This window comes from Pezoporus flaviventris, unplaced genomic scaffold, assembly GCF_033815535.1.
Source record: "Pezoporus flaviventris isolate CSIRO_AGI_PZ_B2104156 unplaced genomic scaffold, CSIRO_AGI_Pfla_v1 ptg000031l, whole genome shotgun sequence".
Classification (NCBI taxonomy): domain Eukaryota; kingdom Metazoa; phylum Chordata; class Aves; order Psittaciformes; family Psittacidae; genus Pezoporus; species Pezoporus flaviventris.
This window is the reverse complement of record NW_026892579.1, coordinates 65,323,513-65,341,341: the sequence shown is the minus strand read 5'-3', so window position 1 is coordinate 65,341,341 and position 17,829 is coordinate 65,323,513. Positions and strand designations below refer to the sequence as shown.

Genomic DNA, 17,829 nt, shown 5'->3' with positions numbered 1-17,829 from the left:
AGTCCTATATTCAGGAGCTCAAAACATTTCCCTGCCACTGGAACACCATTCCAGGCACTATGCTCCTGAAGGCAGCCCTTGAACTGCCTTATTTACAAGCAACGGGCACGAACATTACACTCATCTTTTCCACTGTTGGTTTTCCTTCACCTCTTGCTCTCACTTTTTATTCTCTCATTCAATTTTTACCTGTAACTTAGAAAACACATGATAGATGCGGTAGAAATTTCTTTAGCACAATATGAAATACTTTCATATTTGTATGTGATGTTGATTCTGCCCCCCGTGTTTGTTTGCCAGTCATCAAGGGAAAAGTGATTGGATATAAATACCCACATGTTCACACACAGATATGAAAGAGCCCTAAAGGATACCCACATAAACTATACTATTGTAATACTTTTGTTCTGTAACACTTCTCTTGCCTTGTCCAAACTTCTAGCCCATTACTTGCCACTCTTTGATTCATCTCCTCTTTTTTAGTTAGGTTTTATTATAAAGACTTGTTTGAGGAAGGCAGCATTACCTCCATGCTCACCTTGCACATACCAGTTCCCCGATTACAACTGTTCAAACAGAAAAGAACAATTATTTATTGTTTACTTTATCAACTACAATGAATAAGCCCCATGAACAATGCACAAGGCTGGGTACAGGTGCCAAAACCACAAAACCCTCTAAAAGAAGATGAGCTCTAGCTGTGTTTGTACTCCTCCTTTCCAGCTTCCCTCCAACTACTCTAAATTGTATTTTACTTTAGAAGAATATTGTAGTAGGCTTTAGTTAACTTTAACTAGTATTTTTTGCCTAAACTTGGAGGTATAAGTACAGTGGAAAAGCCAAACCAGTGCTTATGTCACACTATGCTTTTCAAAGCTCTCATCCCTTTTGTCATTTTGTAACACAGTTCACGTGTTAACAGAACCTGTGAGTTGCCCCTTCATAATTACCCAGGAAAACCACCACAAATATACAAATATCCAATAGGAAGCCCAGAATGGAAGGAAGCACACAGAGAACATCAGGACATCATCTTTCTTCATTTCTACCTCTTTATTTTAATATAAGTAATAAGGGAAAATAGATACCGTGAACAAACAGCAGTAGAACATTTTCCTTGGTAAACTCCATGAGACAGAAGGTCTCTGCAAGAGCACAACTCCACCCAAAGGAAGATTATACCTATTTTAGATGCACTGCCCAAACACAGTGCTGTTTAAGGGGCAGTTATCAAGAGGATCAATACAATTTACTCGTGGCTTATACTGGAGCAGAATTATTTTATTTTTTTTTTGTTTCCCTTCCAACCATGGGCCATATCAGGAATTGGTTATGAACAAGCACAACTATTAACCACCACCCTAGAGCTTTGCCAGCTAAGGAGGTGAGCCTCTGCCTCCTCAAATATGGGAAACCAGCTACATAAATCTGCCCAGCTGGAAGTCCCTTGGTATAGGCTCAAGCCTACAGTCAAATTGACTATTTTTTGGTGAGATGCTAAGTTTCTACATGCAGTTAAACATAACACTATCACATAAAAAGTCAAGGGAAAAAAAACCAACTTCAGCAAGGTTTTACTACAAAGTTAATGGATATGAAAATTTCTCCCAAATCTCACATAGAATTGAGGTGTTTCTGTAATTACCAGTTTCCATTCCTCTCTTTAAAGTTTCCCTGCAAGCAGCAATCAGAATTATATACGAACTCTGCATGAAACTAATGAATTCATGACAAAGACAACTCCTCAACATGATAAGAGATAGTGCCTCAGGAGTACTGCCATCAGGCTTTAATGCCCCAAAACAGTCTCACAACCACGTTCAAGCTATAATGGAACTAGAACAAATACCAGTGCTGCACAACATCAGCTGTCCAAGGACCTGGGTGCACCCCCATCTAAAATTAAAGAGCAACACAACGATTAAATATACTTGTTTGCTTCCTCTAAAAAGAGGAAAATAAGTTTTCCTGCTTTCTATCTACAGCTATTCATAAACAAAGATACAGCACATTCATCTGTAGAAACTTCCATTTATGAAGGAGAAAACACTTTTAAAACAGTAACATACTACAACTCTTCAGCACTCCTATTAAATACCTCTAAAATGAAAGTGGTACAGGAAAGAAAAAAAAATACAAGGCATATCCCGTTAGACCTGGGCAATACCTTCCTGGCAACTATTTCTGTCCTAAAAGACTTTGTGAACCAACACCTATGTAAGATTTTTTTCCTTCTTCAGGTGTTTGTTAGCAGAGATCACCATTCTTATAATTAAAGATTATTTCTCTAGAACAAGTGCATTTCCCACTCAACTTTCCTTCCCAAAAGAGAAAACCTTAAAGGTAAACTGGAGTGGCAAAGAATTTTATGTACATAATACCTTTGGAGGTTACCATAGTTCAAATCAAATCTTTACAGATCAAAAACATCTGGGTTGCCTGTAGAAGATGCAAACACTTCAGAAGGATGCTCAAACTCGCCATCTTAGTTTTCCCCTCTCACTGAAACCCCAAGAAACTGAGGAAACCTATGATTCCATGTGCCAGCTGCTTATCCAACTGCTATCATAGACCTTATTAAGCAAACCCTTTGCTCGCACTTACATATCAAGAGTCAGAGGTCCTGTCTGCACTTCCACATCAATGAATATCCCCAACATACTGTCTCTGTCTGATACCTGCTGATGGAATCAAAGGAGGCTTTTCTAAGGTCAGAGAAGTTTGTTCTATGAGCAAAAATGAGTGAAAAGGCAAATGACGGATTTGAGCATGGTTGCAACAAACATACATCATAGGAAATAGATGGAAAAACAGAAAATCCTCAATACCCTAATGCTATCATCTTGCTAGTTCCTAGACATTTAAGGCTGCACCCCACTATCACATGGCAGAAAAGTAGAGTCCTTTAGATGACTGGCTCAGGTAATCGAAGTAGAAAACAGCTAGAAATAATACTGCAAATAGAACTGGTTGTAAATTTAAGCACCATTTTGATTCATTAATCTCCAACAGCTAAAGACAAACCTAAAGCAAAATTAACATGATTGTAAACGAAGCACTCGTATCCTGTGGCTACTTTTTTTGCCTGCTGAGAGAGAATGAGCTGATCAAAGACAAGACACTTCACTGCAAGCAGCAAGATTAGTGCTGCTTCAGCGAGCTCACAGTTAGTCCCCATTAACTAACCTGTTTTAGAAGCTGGTAACACCGTAATTAATCTTAGCTTCAATTTGAAGTGAAACAAGAGAGTGACCTGTCCATATGATGACACTGCACCTGCCCTACTATCCAGTGCAAGTTTATGGATAATCTTCTGTTGTTGACCATGTGAAGAACTATAACTAATTTCACATTAAGGGGCAAAAGCATTCAACCCTTCCCTGGGAAGGCAGAGAAGAGCTACTCTTTTGGTGGCTCAACATACAGTTACAAGTTAAAGTCCTACCAAGTGACTGCTGTTAAGACAGGAATCCATTGTAACTGTTAGTGTGAGGAACTAATAGCTGTTAGCAGCAAGCCAGCCTAGAAAGACATGCAGCAGTACAGTAACACAGTCCCAGAGTCACACCCTCCAAGGCAAGCTTACTGCTTCAACAGTTAGGGCCGACTTAAATATAAGTGTTTTATGCAATCACATTTCTGAATAGCTTGTTAGGTTACCAGTACCTATAGAATTATGTTTCTCAAGTAAACGGATGAAATTCCAAGATAAGGGAAAAAAAACACCACTTGTTTTAATTCATCTGAAATCTGTCTTCAACAACCCCACACCTTCCACAGTTCAGTGTTACCTCCTACAATGTATTAACCCACAAAATGTGATAGATTAGTAAAACTTGAGAACATTTATTACAAAAAGCAGCATTCCAGAACTGAATTTCATGTTATTTTTAGCTGATATTCATCAGGGCCTAATATATATATACAAATTATTGCTGACAACAGCTTTCTCTAGTGAAGTATTGGTGGTACATTACATAGATAAGATCCTCTGTGTTTGCAAGAAAAATCCAAAAGCTTGAATAAAATCTCTTTCTGATAAATTCTTCTGTTATGTGGATAATGTTTTAATATTACATTAATATTTTCTCTGTGGCAGTTTCACCTTTCAGATTTTATAAGTTGAAGCAGGAACATTCAGATGCAGTAGCTGGCACAGAACTTTTCATGCATATACCTGAAGCTCCTCCAAAACTGCCTTCAAAACAGTTTGAAGTTTCACTCTCCTTTAGCCATTAAAATTTAGAACACTGAAACGTAGTAAGTCATGAAGCATTTTGCCAAATAAAATACAGTAAGAATCTTTCTTGCCAAGCATCTTTTTTTTATGGGTTGCAACACAATTCATCTGAGAAAAACCTACACCACTAAGAAAATGGAGTAAAATATCACACCTTTTCCATTCACATGGGCACACTGCATATTGTTACCACCATCACACCACTCCAGCTACATACTCCCTTGTAAATATCAGCCCCTCAGAGACATCCCACTTTGTAAGAGAACTATCTCCAAACACAGACAACCAGCAGTGCCAGAAGCTCAGCTGATAGACAGTACATGTGTCAAAGCACAGATATGAGCATATAATCTTCCACATACCCATAAGATACACAATGTTCTGCCTGTGACACTCGCATCATGCAAACTGCAAGAGGAGTTGTAGACACAGATTATGACTTCTCCTAAATTAACTGATATACTAGAAAAGGATGCAAGTTTTTGGGTAAACTATAAATGAATCTAAATTCAGACTGCTATCATCGCATTTCCCCACTAGCACAGCTGTGTGTGCGGTTCTGCTTCTCCTTTCCACCAACAGTATAGCTGAGCAGCTTCCACATACTATGACAATTAGGAACTAGATCTAGCTCAAACAACAATTTGGCACAGACTTTTTAGAAGACAGAAGAAAATCACATCAGCCTGGGTTAGAACAGTTTAAATTGCCACAGAACAACCTTACGAAAGCACAATTTAAGGAAGTGAGAAGGATCTTATTTGTACAATGTACAGAATGTAGCTTAGGAACACTAAAAGAAACCACCTCACCTTCCTCCTCACAACACGTTTTCTCCTTCCCTTCGATCAGTATTTCTGACCACATATCTACACAATTGGACATTTGAATCAACTTATCTAGTCAAAAATTGATGCAGCAAAGACTTAGACTTAAAACAGTAGCTTAAACAACTCACAGGAATTGTGCACTAAGCAAAAAGCTAGTTAGCCCACTTTACACGGACAACTATAGTTTGTGAGGGGGCACAAACGACAGGATTGCCACCTTCTACTGAAAAGACACAGGCATTTAGACACAAATATCCCCTGCAGAATACAGGGACAGCAGCTAGATAGACCCAAGAGGAAAAGGGGTAAGAAGCAGTAACAGCAAAATATATAGCAAGTACATCAACAGCTTCTTTTAGCAGGAATTCTTAGACTATTGAATTTTAGAAGAGTATCAAACACACGGCTCTCCACAAGTGGATTCTAAAATACATCACGTTGCCATTAATTTTACAGGTAAGATTAAAATACAAGATATGCAGACTATAACATACGAAAATACACAGCCTAAGCATTTATATTTACAAAGCATGTCTCCATAAAATCAGTAACACTAACAGACTAGAAGTACTAGGAAATCACTTATTTTATCCTACAGAGGACATTTACTCCTTTAGACGATATCAGCAATTAAAAACAAGTACAAACACCCCCCCAGCCTATACTGATTTAGCTTTTGCAGTATTTTACCTGGATAAGGCATACTCACAACAGAAAAAGAGTCCCAACTATTTAGTTATCAGGCATTCCTACAGTCCAGGCAGTACATAAAAGTGCCTTAAAGTTAATATAATACACACAAGTAGAAAGCACTACTTGAAACAAACTCTCTGCAAGTTCCATACAGTCTAAAACATACTAGTACTACACATAATATTGTGGAATACACAGAATATATCTTATATATAGAATATGGAATATAGAACACAACAGTTCTGTGTTAGAAAGAATTTTACATAAGTAGCTGGCAAGCAACAAGAGAACCTTGTGTTCCATGGCAAAAATACCACTCACAGAATAGCCAACCCATCTAGGCTCATCAGTTGTGCCTTTCAAGGAAGACTCTAAAGTCTTTTTAAAGCTAATACTGGAAACTAGAATTCATAAACTCAAGGAAAATAACAGGAACACCATTGAACTGTTGTTCTGATAACACTTCACAACGTCCCTTTTCCAGAAAAAGGGTTATTCTTCTGTACAAGCTCTAACTGCTGTAAGAGCTCACAACCTGACCACCTCACTCCAACCATCATCATCCTTTGCTTCTCCCACACTGCCTCTTCTCTTCAGTTTACCTGACTGAAGCAATCAAGCCTTCATTTCCATTTAATAACAGAATTGCACCTGACAAAAGACTTCCGTGCTTTAAGACCTGCTAATTTTCTCCTAAACATTGCAGGTGACTTAAAGAAAAGTATCTCTTCTCCATTAAAAACCTTCCATCACCTCTGTAGGCAAATGCAACTACCCTCATGATACTAAAACACCCAGCAGAAACGGATTAAAAATGAATAAATAATGGCTAATTACCCATCTAAATTGGGGGGGAAGCAGGTGGTTTCTTCACACAAAATGCATGATGTTAACAGGAAGAAGTATACAAACAACAGTTTTCCTGACTGTGGGAACACAGTTGTATTATGATGAACGTAAAACGGTAAAGAAAATCATGATAAACTCATAAACTTCTGAGAATAAAAATGGTGTGTCTAGAGGTTTCAAAATAACTTGGCTTGAAAACTTTTGCTTTGCTTTACCAGTGCAGCTTCTTGCAGAAGCATCTGATTTTCAAGCACTCTGAAATGTGAGCACAGGTACTGCAAACATTCAATAAATAAATAAAACCATTTCAAACTCTCCATAGTTTGAAGTTGAGTGGTGTAGATAAGGCAATCGTGCTGAAAGTACCTCTGCGTCTGAACACCAAACGTTTACGTTATCTTGTTGAAACTTCAGGCCAGAAGTTTGTGTTTCTTCAAAGTATCTTGCAAGATAAGATGTATTTTACTCCAACCAAAGCACTACAGAGAACCCAGAGCAGCACAGAAATAGGGAAAGGCGGTGATATGCCAAGACATGAAGGCAATCGGGAAGCAAGCTTGTTTCCAAAGATTTATTCAACTTTATTACAGCTTCATAGCTTTAACTTTTTTTTTTGCAGGCTTGAATGCGAATGAGGAGCTGTCATCTAAAAGCCACTGTGCGGAACAGCCTCAGGGTACCTTGGCTGCTTTAATACCCACCTTGCGGTAGACTACATTTGACCCACAGTATTACATGGCAATGAGTTATGGTAGGTACTCAAAACTAAGTGTGTTAAATCCTCCCAAGCGACACTCGCCTCGCTCTGCTGCATTTACTGCATGGGACTGAGCGAATCCAGGAGTGATTTGGGCCCTTTTCCCCCCTCTCCCCCCTCAGGGTGCCCGCTTGCTGAGAGGTGAAGCCGCGCTGCCAGCACCACCACGGCGAGTCCCGCCCCTCAAGGGCTCGCCTCTCCCGCCTGAGGGTGGCTGCCGCCGCTCGCTCCTCGAGCAGGGACCACCGGCCATGCCCCGGCCGACCGAGAGCTTCCTCCCAGCTCCCGAACGCCGAGCGCATCTTCGCGATCTCCTGAACGTAAGAACCACCCCGCGGCCGCACAGCCCTCCCCTCAGAGGCGATTCCCGCCCAGCTCAGCCAGCGGCCACCACAACCTCACCTCCTCCCTCCTGCGAGGAGAAGAGCACCTTCCACATCTCCTGCTTTAGGGATACGGGGGATATCCGCGCCTCAGCGCCTCGCCATGACCCGCCATGTCCCCTCTCCTGTTAGGAGGAGGGACGGGTGTGATGGCGCTGAACCCCCTCAACCACCATGCAGCCACCAGGGGGTGCAGTGCCGCGGGGGGGGTGCATGGCCGCGCGGCCCCACCTCCGCGGGCGCGCTCCTTGCCCCATTGGCAGCACACCGCGGTGCCCGTCGGGAAGGAGGCGGTGGAGGGGGGGGCGCCGGGTAGAAGGGGTCGAGTTGCGGGGCTGTGGCTGCGGGTTGTGCTGTGCGCGCCATGAAGGAGATGTGCGGGTGAGGCGGCCGCGTCCTCCTCCCTCACGGCTCCCTTAGGGGCTTTTCCTGCTGCTGCCTCTGGGTGGTTTGTGAGGGGAACCTCGCTTTTAAAGTTCAGCCTACACCTGTTCCGTGCGGAGTGAAGGGTTCGACCCACGGAAACCCGCGTGGAGTGAAGGGTTCCACCCACAGAACCCGCGCGGAGTGAAGGGTTCCACCCACAGAACCCGCGCGGAGTGAAGGGTTCGATCCATAGAACCCGTGCGGAGCGAAGGGTTCGATCCATAGAACCCGTGCGGTGACGACACAGTTCCATGTGGGGTCCTCAGCGTCGCTGCGGTCCGGTCGTCACTTAGCAACAGCGCGGCGACAACACGCAGGACTCGGTCGGGCGCGGAGCGGGCGGCTTGCTCCGAGCTCCGGTGCCGAGGCGCGATGAGGGGTTCCCGCAGTCCTCCCGCGGCGGCGTGGCCTGCGGGGGGGGAATCTGGCGATGCGAGATCGCCGTCCTCGGCGGCAGGGTTGGTTTGTTGTTGTTGTTGTGTGCGCTTCGGTTCGTGCCACCCGCTTTGCTGGGTCAGGAGGTGATCTCCAGTTACTGAGTGGAGGAGGCTGGAGAGATGCGTTTCTACCTGTGCCAAAGCAGGGCAGACTTAAGAGTGGGGTTAAGGATGAGTCTGTGGTGAGCGCTGAGGGTGGTGAAGGCGGCTGCCTGAGCTGTAACACTGTACCCTTACCTGTTGGCTCTCTGGATATGCAGGAGAAACGGCTTGCAGCTTTGTAAAGCTATAAAAGTAGTGGTAAAACCTGGAGCAAGTCCGTTTAAGTTAACTTCTTGTGTGAAATTGGGGTCTCTCGGAACAGAGATGGGTTGGAGCCATTTGCTGTGGTGGGCAAGTTGTAGCAAGAGTTGGCAAAATAGCTTGCCAGGCTGTCATGGGCCTCTTGTTTAAAACGGGAGGTGATGGATGAGTAGGTTGTGTGCCTTGGATGCTGCTTTATGTCTGAAAATCCTTTCTTTGTATGTGTCTGATGCGCTTGAGAGCAAACTTAAGATGTGTTTATTTACTTATTTCTTTTTTTTTAATGCCATAAGTCTTCCAGTAAAGCTTTCTAAGTGCCATTTTCCTCAAGTTGTGAGCTTAAACTTTCGGTAACACGAGCAACTGAAAAATACCTACTATAGACTTAAAGAATCTGATACTAATAATATCAGATACATCTACTACTGTTCCCTATGTCAGTCTTTAGTGGAGGAATAAGGCAATGGAAGGCAGATGGTGCCTTTCTGTACACTGGCAGGGTCTTGAATGCTAGCAAAGCCAAAACTCCATTCTTGTTTTGTGCATACTTTCTGAAGTGCAAGTTGTACAATGCAAGTAATATGTAAAATGTGTGAAAAGCTGATGTTGTAGGTGTTTTAATTTAGATATAACACACCAATTAAACATAGCCTTTCCTTCAGTATTTATTATGAAAGTGATACAAGAAGGAAAACACGAATATTTTTACTTATGAAGTGGAAGTTGACAGTGCCTATAGGTGATGCAAATTAGGTCCAGGGCTAGTAACACTTGTTCTGGTGGGAGAGACTAGTTGACAGGACTACAGTACTAATCCCCCTTAGTTCTTTGGAAAACACATAGCAGAAAGACTGAAAAATGAGCCCCTAGAGGGAAATGGAAAGGATGACACCCAGCTGGATGATTAAAAGCTATGTCTATAGTTTGATAAAACTGCCCTGAGAGACGGAGAAATACATCTTTCCTCAATGGAAGAGTAAGGGCAACAGCTGGGAATAAGAATCTGCAATAAGATGTCTTCCTAAAAAAAAAAATCAAATGTTGAAGCTGTGCTTTGAGCATTTCCTAATCCCATTCCAGCTGAAATGGGTTGGATACCTTAAATACCTATAAGCATACCTGGGCAAGACCAGCTGATATTTGAAGTTGTCTGTATGAGAAGTAGGAAAATACCTGGTTTGACTAAAGGTATAATTAATCCCTTTAGCCTCAGAGTCTGGATGTGGACTCTTTGAAAACTGTGAGTTGTATACACTTTTTAACGTGTCTCTGCCTTTTGCTACTAGTGCTTCTGAGGGACCTTCAGTCCATTGTATGCTTCTTACCTCCTCTCCCACTCCTTTCTCTCTTCTGGTTTCAGCTGGTAGTGCAAAGTAGGGTTTTTTCTCCATTTTTCCCATTCTAATTTAACTTTGTTCTCCCACATCAGTCCTGTGATGCTTCTGATTGCAAGTAAGTCTAAACACACAGGGCAATTGGAGGGTTGGAGGTGAGCATCGTGCCTTGCTCTAATCGGAGTTCAGGGGCAGTAACCTTGTGGGCCTCCAAACCCAGGAGTCCTGATTTAACTGGAGCCTAGCTGGGCAGTGAGCTCGCAAAGCCACACTTGAGCAGCTCTACAAAACAGAGCTTTATATGCTGACATACATCCCTTGCATTTAGGTAAAATGGATGTATGTGCAGTTAACTGAACTATAGAAAATGAATGCTGTGTTAAAAGCATGAGGATTTCCTAGCAACTTCATCTGCATAAACAAAAATGGGGTAATACTGAATTTACTGCATGAACTCTAACAGACTGCTTCATTATATGTCCTTACTCTACAATAAACTAGAATGCCTTCTAAAATGCAGAAGCACAGCAAACACTTTTATACTAAAAGAAACAAGTGTCAGATTGTGTTGTTTAACATTAGCAGGAAGCTGATGGGAACATCCTTGTAACTGATACGAGATTGAAATGTGTCCAAAGCTGCTGTATGTAGTGTTACCCTCACTGGATTTCTAGCCTTTTCTGTTCCTGGTGATCAGTTCTAAGTGATGGTGCAAATAAGTTGTACTCAGATGGTAGCAATTTGGATCTTTTATTATATACTCAAATGTACTTTTAAAAAGTGGTTGTGACTTCTAAGTTGGGTCAAGTTATCTAAAAATCACAATTGGGGTGGTTTGTTTTTTTTCTTTTCTCGTGTGTGTTGCTGCTGGGTAAAAGAGCAGAAGTTGATTTGGAAACTTGTAAGTTGAAGTTGGTTTGTTTGGGTATTTTTTTTTGCTTTTATGAGGTCTTCAGTATTCTGGTTTCTCCCACAGTACTTCCAAGCCGCAGGCTCAATGGCACCATAGAATTACCTCCCCGATTAGTCTGGCTCTTCCAAAGGATATAGATCGCATTCATACTCAGATGCTGATTGAAACAATGAAGCCATTTGGTGTGTTTGAGGATGAGGAAGAGCTGAATCACAGGTATAACAAGGCTAAAATTCATTAACCTCTTGGGGGGGTTCCTGTTTTAAGGGAAACTTAACATGAGTTTTCTTTACAGGATGGTTGTTCTTCGTAAACTGAATAACTTGGCCAAACAATGGATTTCAGAACTTGCTCAGAGCAAGGTAAGGACTTTTTCTATGTTCTTATCAAAGCAGCTGAAGCCTTTTTATTTCTTTTAAAAGCCATGCTGTTAGGATTTATGCTGAAGCTCAACTTCTAACTTCTTAAGTATTGAGTAGAGCTGTAGTAACTGCCATTGAAATAAGATATAAAAGATAATTCAGATCAAGATCCTGAAGTCGTTGGGGAGCTAATTAAATCTGTGAAGTGGCTCCATCAGTTAATAAAGCCAAACCATCATATTGTGGGGTGAGATAGATGGCAAATGGGCACTAATCTTGCCTCAAGCTTCCTACAGCGCTCAGTCTAGGAATTATTACACTAGACTTAGGTGGTATTAATTTATGTGTATACTGCAGGGAAGACTAATAATAGGTCTTAATTTGTGTAAATTAATGAAAGGACTGTTACATTACTTATTATTTTGATTTGCAAGCACTCACTTCAGGAAAACAGTATCTTAGAATAACGGTATATTAGACTGTAATAGTCTGTAACTGTGTATTCAACTGAAAGCTCAGTACAGGAGTGAGAAGACCATGTTTTGGAGGCTGTTGTAGTCTTTCTATGTAGGTCAGTGGATATCTCCAAAATATGCTCGTGTTCTCTTTTCTACCCACAGAATCTTCCCCCTTCAGAAATAGCGAATGTTGGTGGCAAAATACTTACATTTGGTTCTTACCGGCTTGGAGTACACACTAAAGGTACAACTTCCATTCCTTGATTGTATTTCTAATGTTTGAAAATGACTTCCAACAGTAACAGAAGAAATGGAATCTCTTTGTAGGTGCTGACATAGATGCAGTTTGTGTTGCTCCTAGACATGTGGAAAGATCGGATTTTTTTCAGTCATTCTTTGAAAAACTGAAACATCAGAAGGAAATAAAAAATCTGAGAGTGAGTAAATTCTCTACCTGATTGTGCAAATTCTACCACAAGAATATTCATGTTAAAGGCTCATTGGTTGTGAATGACTTACAAGCCAAAATGAAACCCAAAATTGTTTCTGAGCACCTTCAAAAATACTATTTTATGCAGCATGAAAATGCCAAAGTCAACCTTTTGGTTCCTTTCCCCAATGACTCTTTGTCACATAAGAATTTGGGAAGGTGTTAGCTGTATCAAAAAGCAAGATTGTCCTTAAGAGCCTTGCTTTACTCTTAGATGTAGTAAGGAGCTTGGAAATAAGATAATCGTGTGCAGGAATAGGATGGGGCACCCTGAAAAGTAGAGAAGTTGAATGTGATGTGGAAAGGTTTCTGTCAGTATGCTTTTCTCTCTGTACTTTAGGACCTCTAATTCATACTTCCCTGGCCATGTTCATCTCTGACTACTCTGCCTGAGACTTTATGGAAGGGATGTACACAGTCAGCTTTGTGTAAAGTTACGGGAACTGTGCTGTGAACATAGAGCACTGCTTTGCAATTCTCCTTCAGGCGCATATGTTGTGTACCTTGCATATAAAAGTGAACTCCTGGGAAGCATTTCTCGTAGCCTACCCTTCCTCATGTAGACATTTTGAAAGACTTCATGTGCTTAGCAAATAAGCCTTTTCTTTAGATACCTGAAAGCAGACTTGTAACCGTGCAGTTCTTACAAGTGGTCTACAACATTGAAAACGGTCACATAAAGTAGCTGACAGCATCTCGGGCACATCAGAAAATAAAAATACCGGAGACAAGTACACACTGTCAAATGTGGACAAAAGATTTTTAGATTGCTCTTACCCCGTAGTAACATAGCTTACAGAAATCTCTTTCTTTTCTTTCTCGCTACCAAGGTGAGTACCTTACAACCATAGATACTAATGGCTTATTGTGCGCTGTTCATTACAATACATGATCAGATCCTGAATCTCTTGGCTAACTAACTCTTTAAGGCTGATATTGGTACTGTATTAATGCTATACTGCTTGCAGCTTGTTTTTGTTTGGAAGCAACTCAGTCTTTATAGTGAGTAGTTTAGCAGTGTAAATTCTGTATTTTATCATCATTTAGGAAAAACGTTAAAATAGCAAAAAATATGTTTTCTGACAATTAACCTCTCCTTCACAGGCAGTTGAAGATGCATATGTACCAGTTATCAAATTTGAGTTTGATGGAATTGAGGTAAGAATTTCATGTGTGTTGTGGCTTTTATGTGAGAATTCATTTTCTTGCTTTGGAATAGGATAACTTCCAGGGATCTGTGACTGCTATTTTACAAGATTATTGGTACCTTACAGTGTTTTTAGGAAAACACTCAGTTAGCTGGGGCTGTTCCAAGTTTAGAGTGATCTTCTCAACTTGGGGAAAAAAAAAAGAAAAAAAAAGCCCTTTCCTTTACTTAGCTTAAAAGGAAAGGGATGAGGCATAGGGGGCTTTGTAAATAAAATATGGAATTTCTAGAATTCCATTGGATTTTTTGGCAAATAAGTCTCCTGGGATATGTGTCTATTGTCACAGAATTCTAAATACAAGTGTTAGCCACTCTTTTGAGACTTGACTAACTGTCCCTCCCACTAGTGTGCTGTTTGCAAACAGTACAACATTCTAAGTCATGGTTGGCACTTTTTCCTCTTCAGATTGATCTTCTCTTTGCAAGACTGTCTGTGGCAACTGTTTCTGACAATCTTGATCTCAGAGATGACTCGCATCTGCAAAGCCTGGATATAAGATGTGTACGTAGTTTGAACGGTAAGCATATTTAAACATCTTTAAAGTGTGATCAAGACTGGTACAGAATGCACATTACACAGCCCAAGCTTCTGGACAAGAAACTGATCTGTGTGTATCTGAGGTGGTGGCAAGAAGGCTTAAACTTAGGTATTTCCTGAAGCTCTGTGTTTAGATAGTCATGTATTTCATGTTTCTTTGCTCAGGGAGTGTGCATTGTTACAGTTTGCCACACAAAGTGCTTCAGATGCATAGGTAAAGCACTTGATAAAGACTTGATAGAGAACAGTGTGTGGTAGTTAAAAAAAAAAAAAGATATTTAAAATACCTAAAGCCTAACTTGCTCACTGTTTAACACTGTTCCTGGCTGCCCAAAGAGTTCTAGCTTTTGGAATCCTATAGAAGAACCTTATTAAAAGTTGCTGGCTGCAGTGAAAACTATGAAAAAGCTGAGGGCACCAGCTACCTGAAGTGCTAATGTATATGTAATCCAGACTTGCTTTCATAATTTAAATGATAAACTGTAAGCTCTTGGTCCAGTATAGCATAAAACTGACTTGTACCTGTTCCTAGGAACTTTTGCATTTCAATTTTTCTTACAGGCTGCAGAGTTACTGACCAAATACTGCGTCTGGTGCCAAATCTAGAGAGCTTCTGTCTTGCACTCCGTGCAATTAAACTGTGGGCGAAACGTGAGTGATGGGATTGTTCATGATCTTTAAACTTTTCAGAGGCACCTCATGCTGAGAAAATGCAACTGTTAGAAGTACTTCAGCTTTGGATAGTTGCTTAAATGACAGTTTTTAAACTAGAACTGTCGTTTTTAGTCTGGATTAAAAGTCTGTTCATGTGGTCGATTTGGTGTGGTTTTTAATGAGGGTAGAGTGGGGAGGAGAAGGGATTGACCACAAAACAAGGTGATGTATTGCTGATCAGGAACCTCACTATAGATAGTAAAAATACAAAGTTTAAAATGTAAGGAATATGATATGTAAGGAATAAGAAAATACTGTTCATGCTAGAGCAAGGGCTAGAAGAATGGCAGAACGTTTTTGTCCGAAGGGAAGTTGGAATGAAGTAGTAGTTGTAGTAGTGTGGGCAAATTTCAGAGTAGCAGTGTTTTGGGAATTGGTGTGGTAATGATTCTTTTTCTCATCACTGCAAAGACCAACAATTTTGGCCTCATTGCACTGCAGAAATAACTGTCTGAGCCTGAAGCGTGTTAAGTATTCCACTGGTTGTGAAGTTGGTGCTGTAAATTTGAAGGAATATACTTGGGTATTAAAAGACTACATTTTAACTACAATTTACCTCTTCTAGGCCGTGGCATTTACTCAAATATGCTGGGATTTCTTGGTGGAGTTTCCTGGGCGATACTAGTAGCAAAGACTTGTCAGCTCTATCCAACTGCTTTGGCTTCTACTCTTGTTAACAAGTTCTTCTTGGTTTTTTCAAAATGGTAAGGGCAGTTGTTTGTTTTAACTTGCATAAAGAAGTAACATTTCCAGAAGTAGTTCTTTATATAAAGATTTACGTTGACAATGTTCAGTCTTACCCTGAATTACATGGGAAACTTGAAAACAGTCAGTTACTTGTTTTTTTTTCGTATAGGGAATGGCCAAATCCTGTATTGCTGAAACAACCTGAAGAAAACAACCTTAATTTGCCAGTATGGGACCCAAGGGTAAGTAGACATTAAATTCAGAAGCCTTTAAACTTTCTTCTAACCTAAACCGATGCTAAACGGATTTGTTTTAACATCATAGGTGAACCCAGCAGACCGGTATCATGTCATGCCTATCATCACTCCTGCCTATCCACAGCAGAATTCCACATACAATGTGTCTCCATCAACACGGGCGATAATAGTAGAGGAATTCAAACGTGGTAAAGTTTTTTTCCATGCTTATTAACTGGTTTTAAAGCCCCATTCTTGCTATTTGAAGCTGCATTATCTGAATTAGTTATGTCCTGTGAGGTGTTCAGCCCTTTTAGGTAGAACAGGTCTCTGGGAATTATACCTGTTGCAGGCAGTAAGCGAACAGTTTCAAAGTGAACTGCTGTAGTAGACATGCATGGTGTCAAGGGAGTTTGTTTTTTGACCTGTCAGCTAATGTTCAAAACCTTAATGTTAAGAAGATTATATCATGCTTGGCTAGTCTAAAAACCGAAATGGTAATAATGTTTTTCAACCTCAATTGTAGGTCTTGCAATTACAAATGAGATTCTCCAAGGGAAATCGGACTGGTCAAAACTCTTTGAACCCCTGAACTTCTTTCAGAAATACAAGTATGTATGAAATCTGTTGTCTGAACTTCAAATTATGTACTTACTGGTTGCATGGTGAGTTTTAACTTGGAATCTAAATAGAGCATAGCATAATGTTTGTTTTTCAGGAACTGGAAGTAGTGTTATTTAAATTTTGGTAAGTAAGTATAAGGGATAGTATAGGGAAGATAGAAAAACTGTATGTGTTATGCCACTTAAACTTTTTATTAGGAAAAAAATCAACTAGGATACTTGGAGTATAGCAGAATGGAGTTCTAAGGGATGTAATCACTTAATACCGTGCTGAATAGGGGATATAATCTATCTTGTCTGGAAGTTGTATTCTATTCATTTAAGGTAGTTTCACTTGAAGGAATATGAAGTCCTGAGCTAGTATGTTAATTTTCCTTCTAGACATTACATTGTGCTGACTGCTAGTGCTTCTACGGAGGACCATCACTTAGAATGGTAAGTCTTGCTTTAAATGGGGTTCAATACATAATTGGAACTTGGCTCAGTGTTGAACTTTATTCCTGTTACCTGTATTAACAAATGAAGTATAAAACTGAGCAACTAGGAATGGAATATAGCAGCAAGTTGAGTAGACAGTTGACCAGCAAAAGCTAAAGCTTTTTTCTTTATGAGGAGAAGTAAGCAGAAATCCAAGTCATGATGAGAAGGAGCAAGGAGGGTTTGTGTGTGTATGCCTAAAGGTTTGATGCTCTGTCTTACGTGGAGAAGCAGATGCAAGAAGTCTAAGAAGACTGCTTACCCAACACCACTTCAGCTAGTAGGAAGATGTTCCTTGTTGCAGAGACTGAAGCAAACAGATTAACCAATGTTATCAGATGTGTAATGGACACTGTAGAGCCTGATCCTCTATTGACTTTACAGAGCAGTGGTCTCCAAACTTTGATTGTGTACTCCTATCAGCAAAAACTTCTAAACATGAGCTTAAAATATATATATACTTATTTACAAGTTACATACACATAACTGAAGTTATAATACTTTCTTCCTGTGTCAACTAGATCCTTTTGATTATTAAAGGAACTATATTTTTCAATTTGGGAAGAGAGTAAACTTTTTTTCACTGATCAGGGATTCTTCTGCAGGAAGAATTGCGTCTTTAGTTGGTTGTAATAGAGCAGTTGTGCTTGAGCCTATTCTGAATTGCTCTTGTCCTTGATCTTTGGGGTAAAAAGGAGTTTTGCTGTATTTCAAAATGCAGCCAAAGGTGCTGGTACCTGCTTCTTGTTGACGTTTTCATCATAGATTATAGGTTGAAATATTGTATCTGAGCTGTTAAGAGTACAAGTTAAACTTGCTTATTTCTGTCTTTGGAGATGTCAAAGCTCACATGTTACTGGAAACATCTTAAA

General features: G+C 40.5%; 1 protein-coding gene across 5 annotated transcripts in view; it reads left to right on the top strand.

Annotated features, from left to right (window-relative positions):
• The window catches only part of PAPOLG (poly(A) polymerase gamma), a 141,221-nt gene that overhangs the window by 115,312 nt on the left and 8,080 nt on the right, over positions 1-17,829 (top strand). For 2 of the 5 annotated variants that reach the window (XM_061461633.1, XM_061461632.1), the window contains exons 1-13: positions 8,513-8,636; positions 11,229-11,381; positions 11,461-11,527; positions 12,148-12,229; positions 12,313-12,422; positions 13,580-13,633; positions 14,089-14,200; positions 14,782-14,871; positions 15,500-15,638; positions 15,791-15,863; positions 15,946-16,066; positions 16,384-16,468; positions 16,862-16,915. In XM_061461633.1, the coding sequence (XP_061317617.1) occupies positions 8,551-8,636; positions 11,229-11,381; positions 11,461-11,527; positions 12,148-12,229; positions 12,313-12,422; positions 13,580-13,633; positions 14,089-14,200; positions 14,782-14,871; positions 15,500-15,638; positions 15,791-15,863; positions 15,946-16,066; positions 16,384-16,468; positions 16,862-16,915 (1,226 nt within the window). In that variant the 5' untranslated portion in view covers positions 8,513-8,550. Of the gene's footprint in view, positions 1-8,070; positions 8,134-8,512; positions 8,637-11,228; positions 11,382-11,460; positions 11,528-12,147; positions 12,230-12,312; positions 12,423-13,579; positions 13,634-14,088; positions 14,201-14,781; positions 14,872-15,499; positions 15,643-15,790; positions 15,864-15,945; positions 16,067-16,383; positions 16,469-16,861; positions 16,916-17,829 lie in introns of those variants that run through there. The other 3 variants (XM_061461634.1, XM_061461635.1, XM_061461636.1) reach the window with 3 other exon arrangements.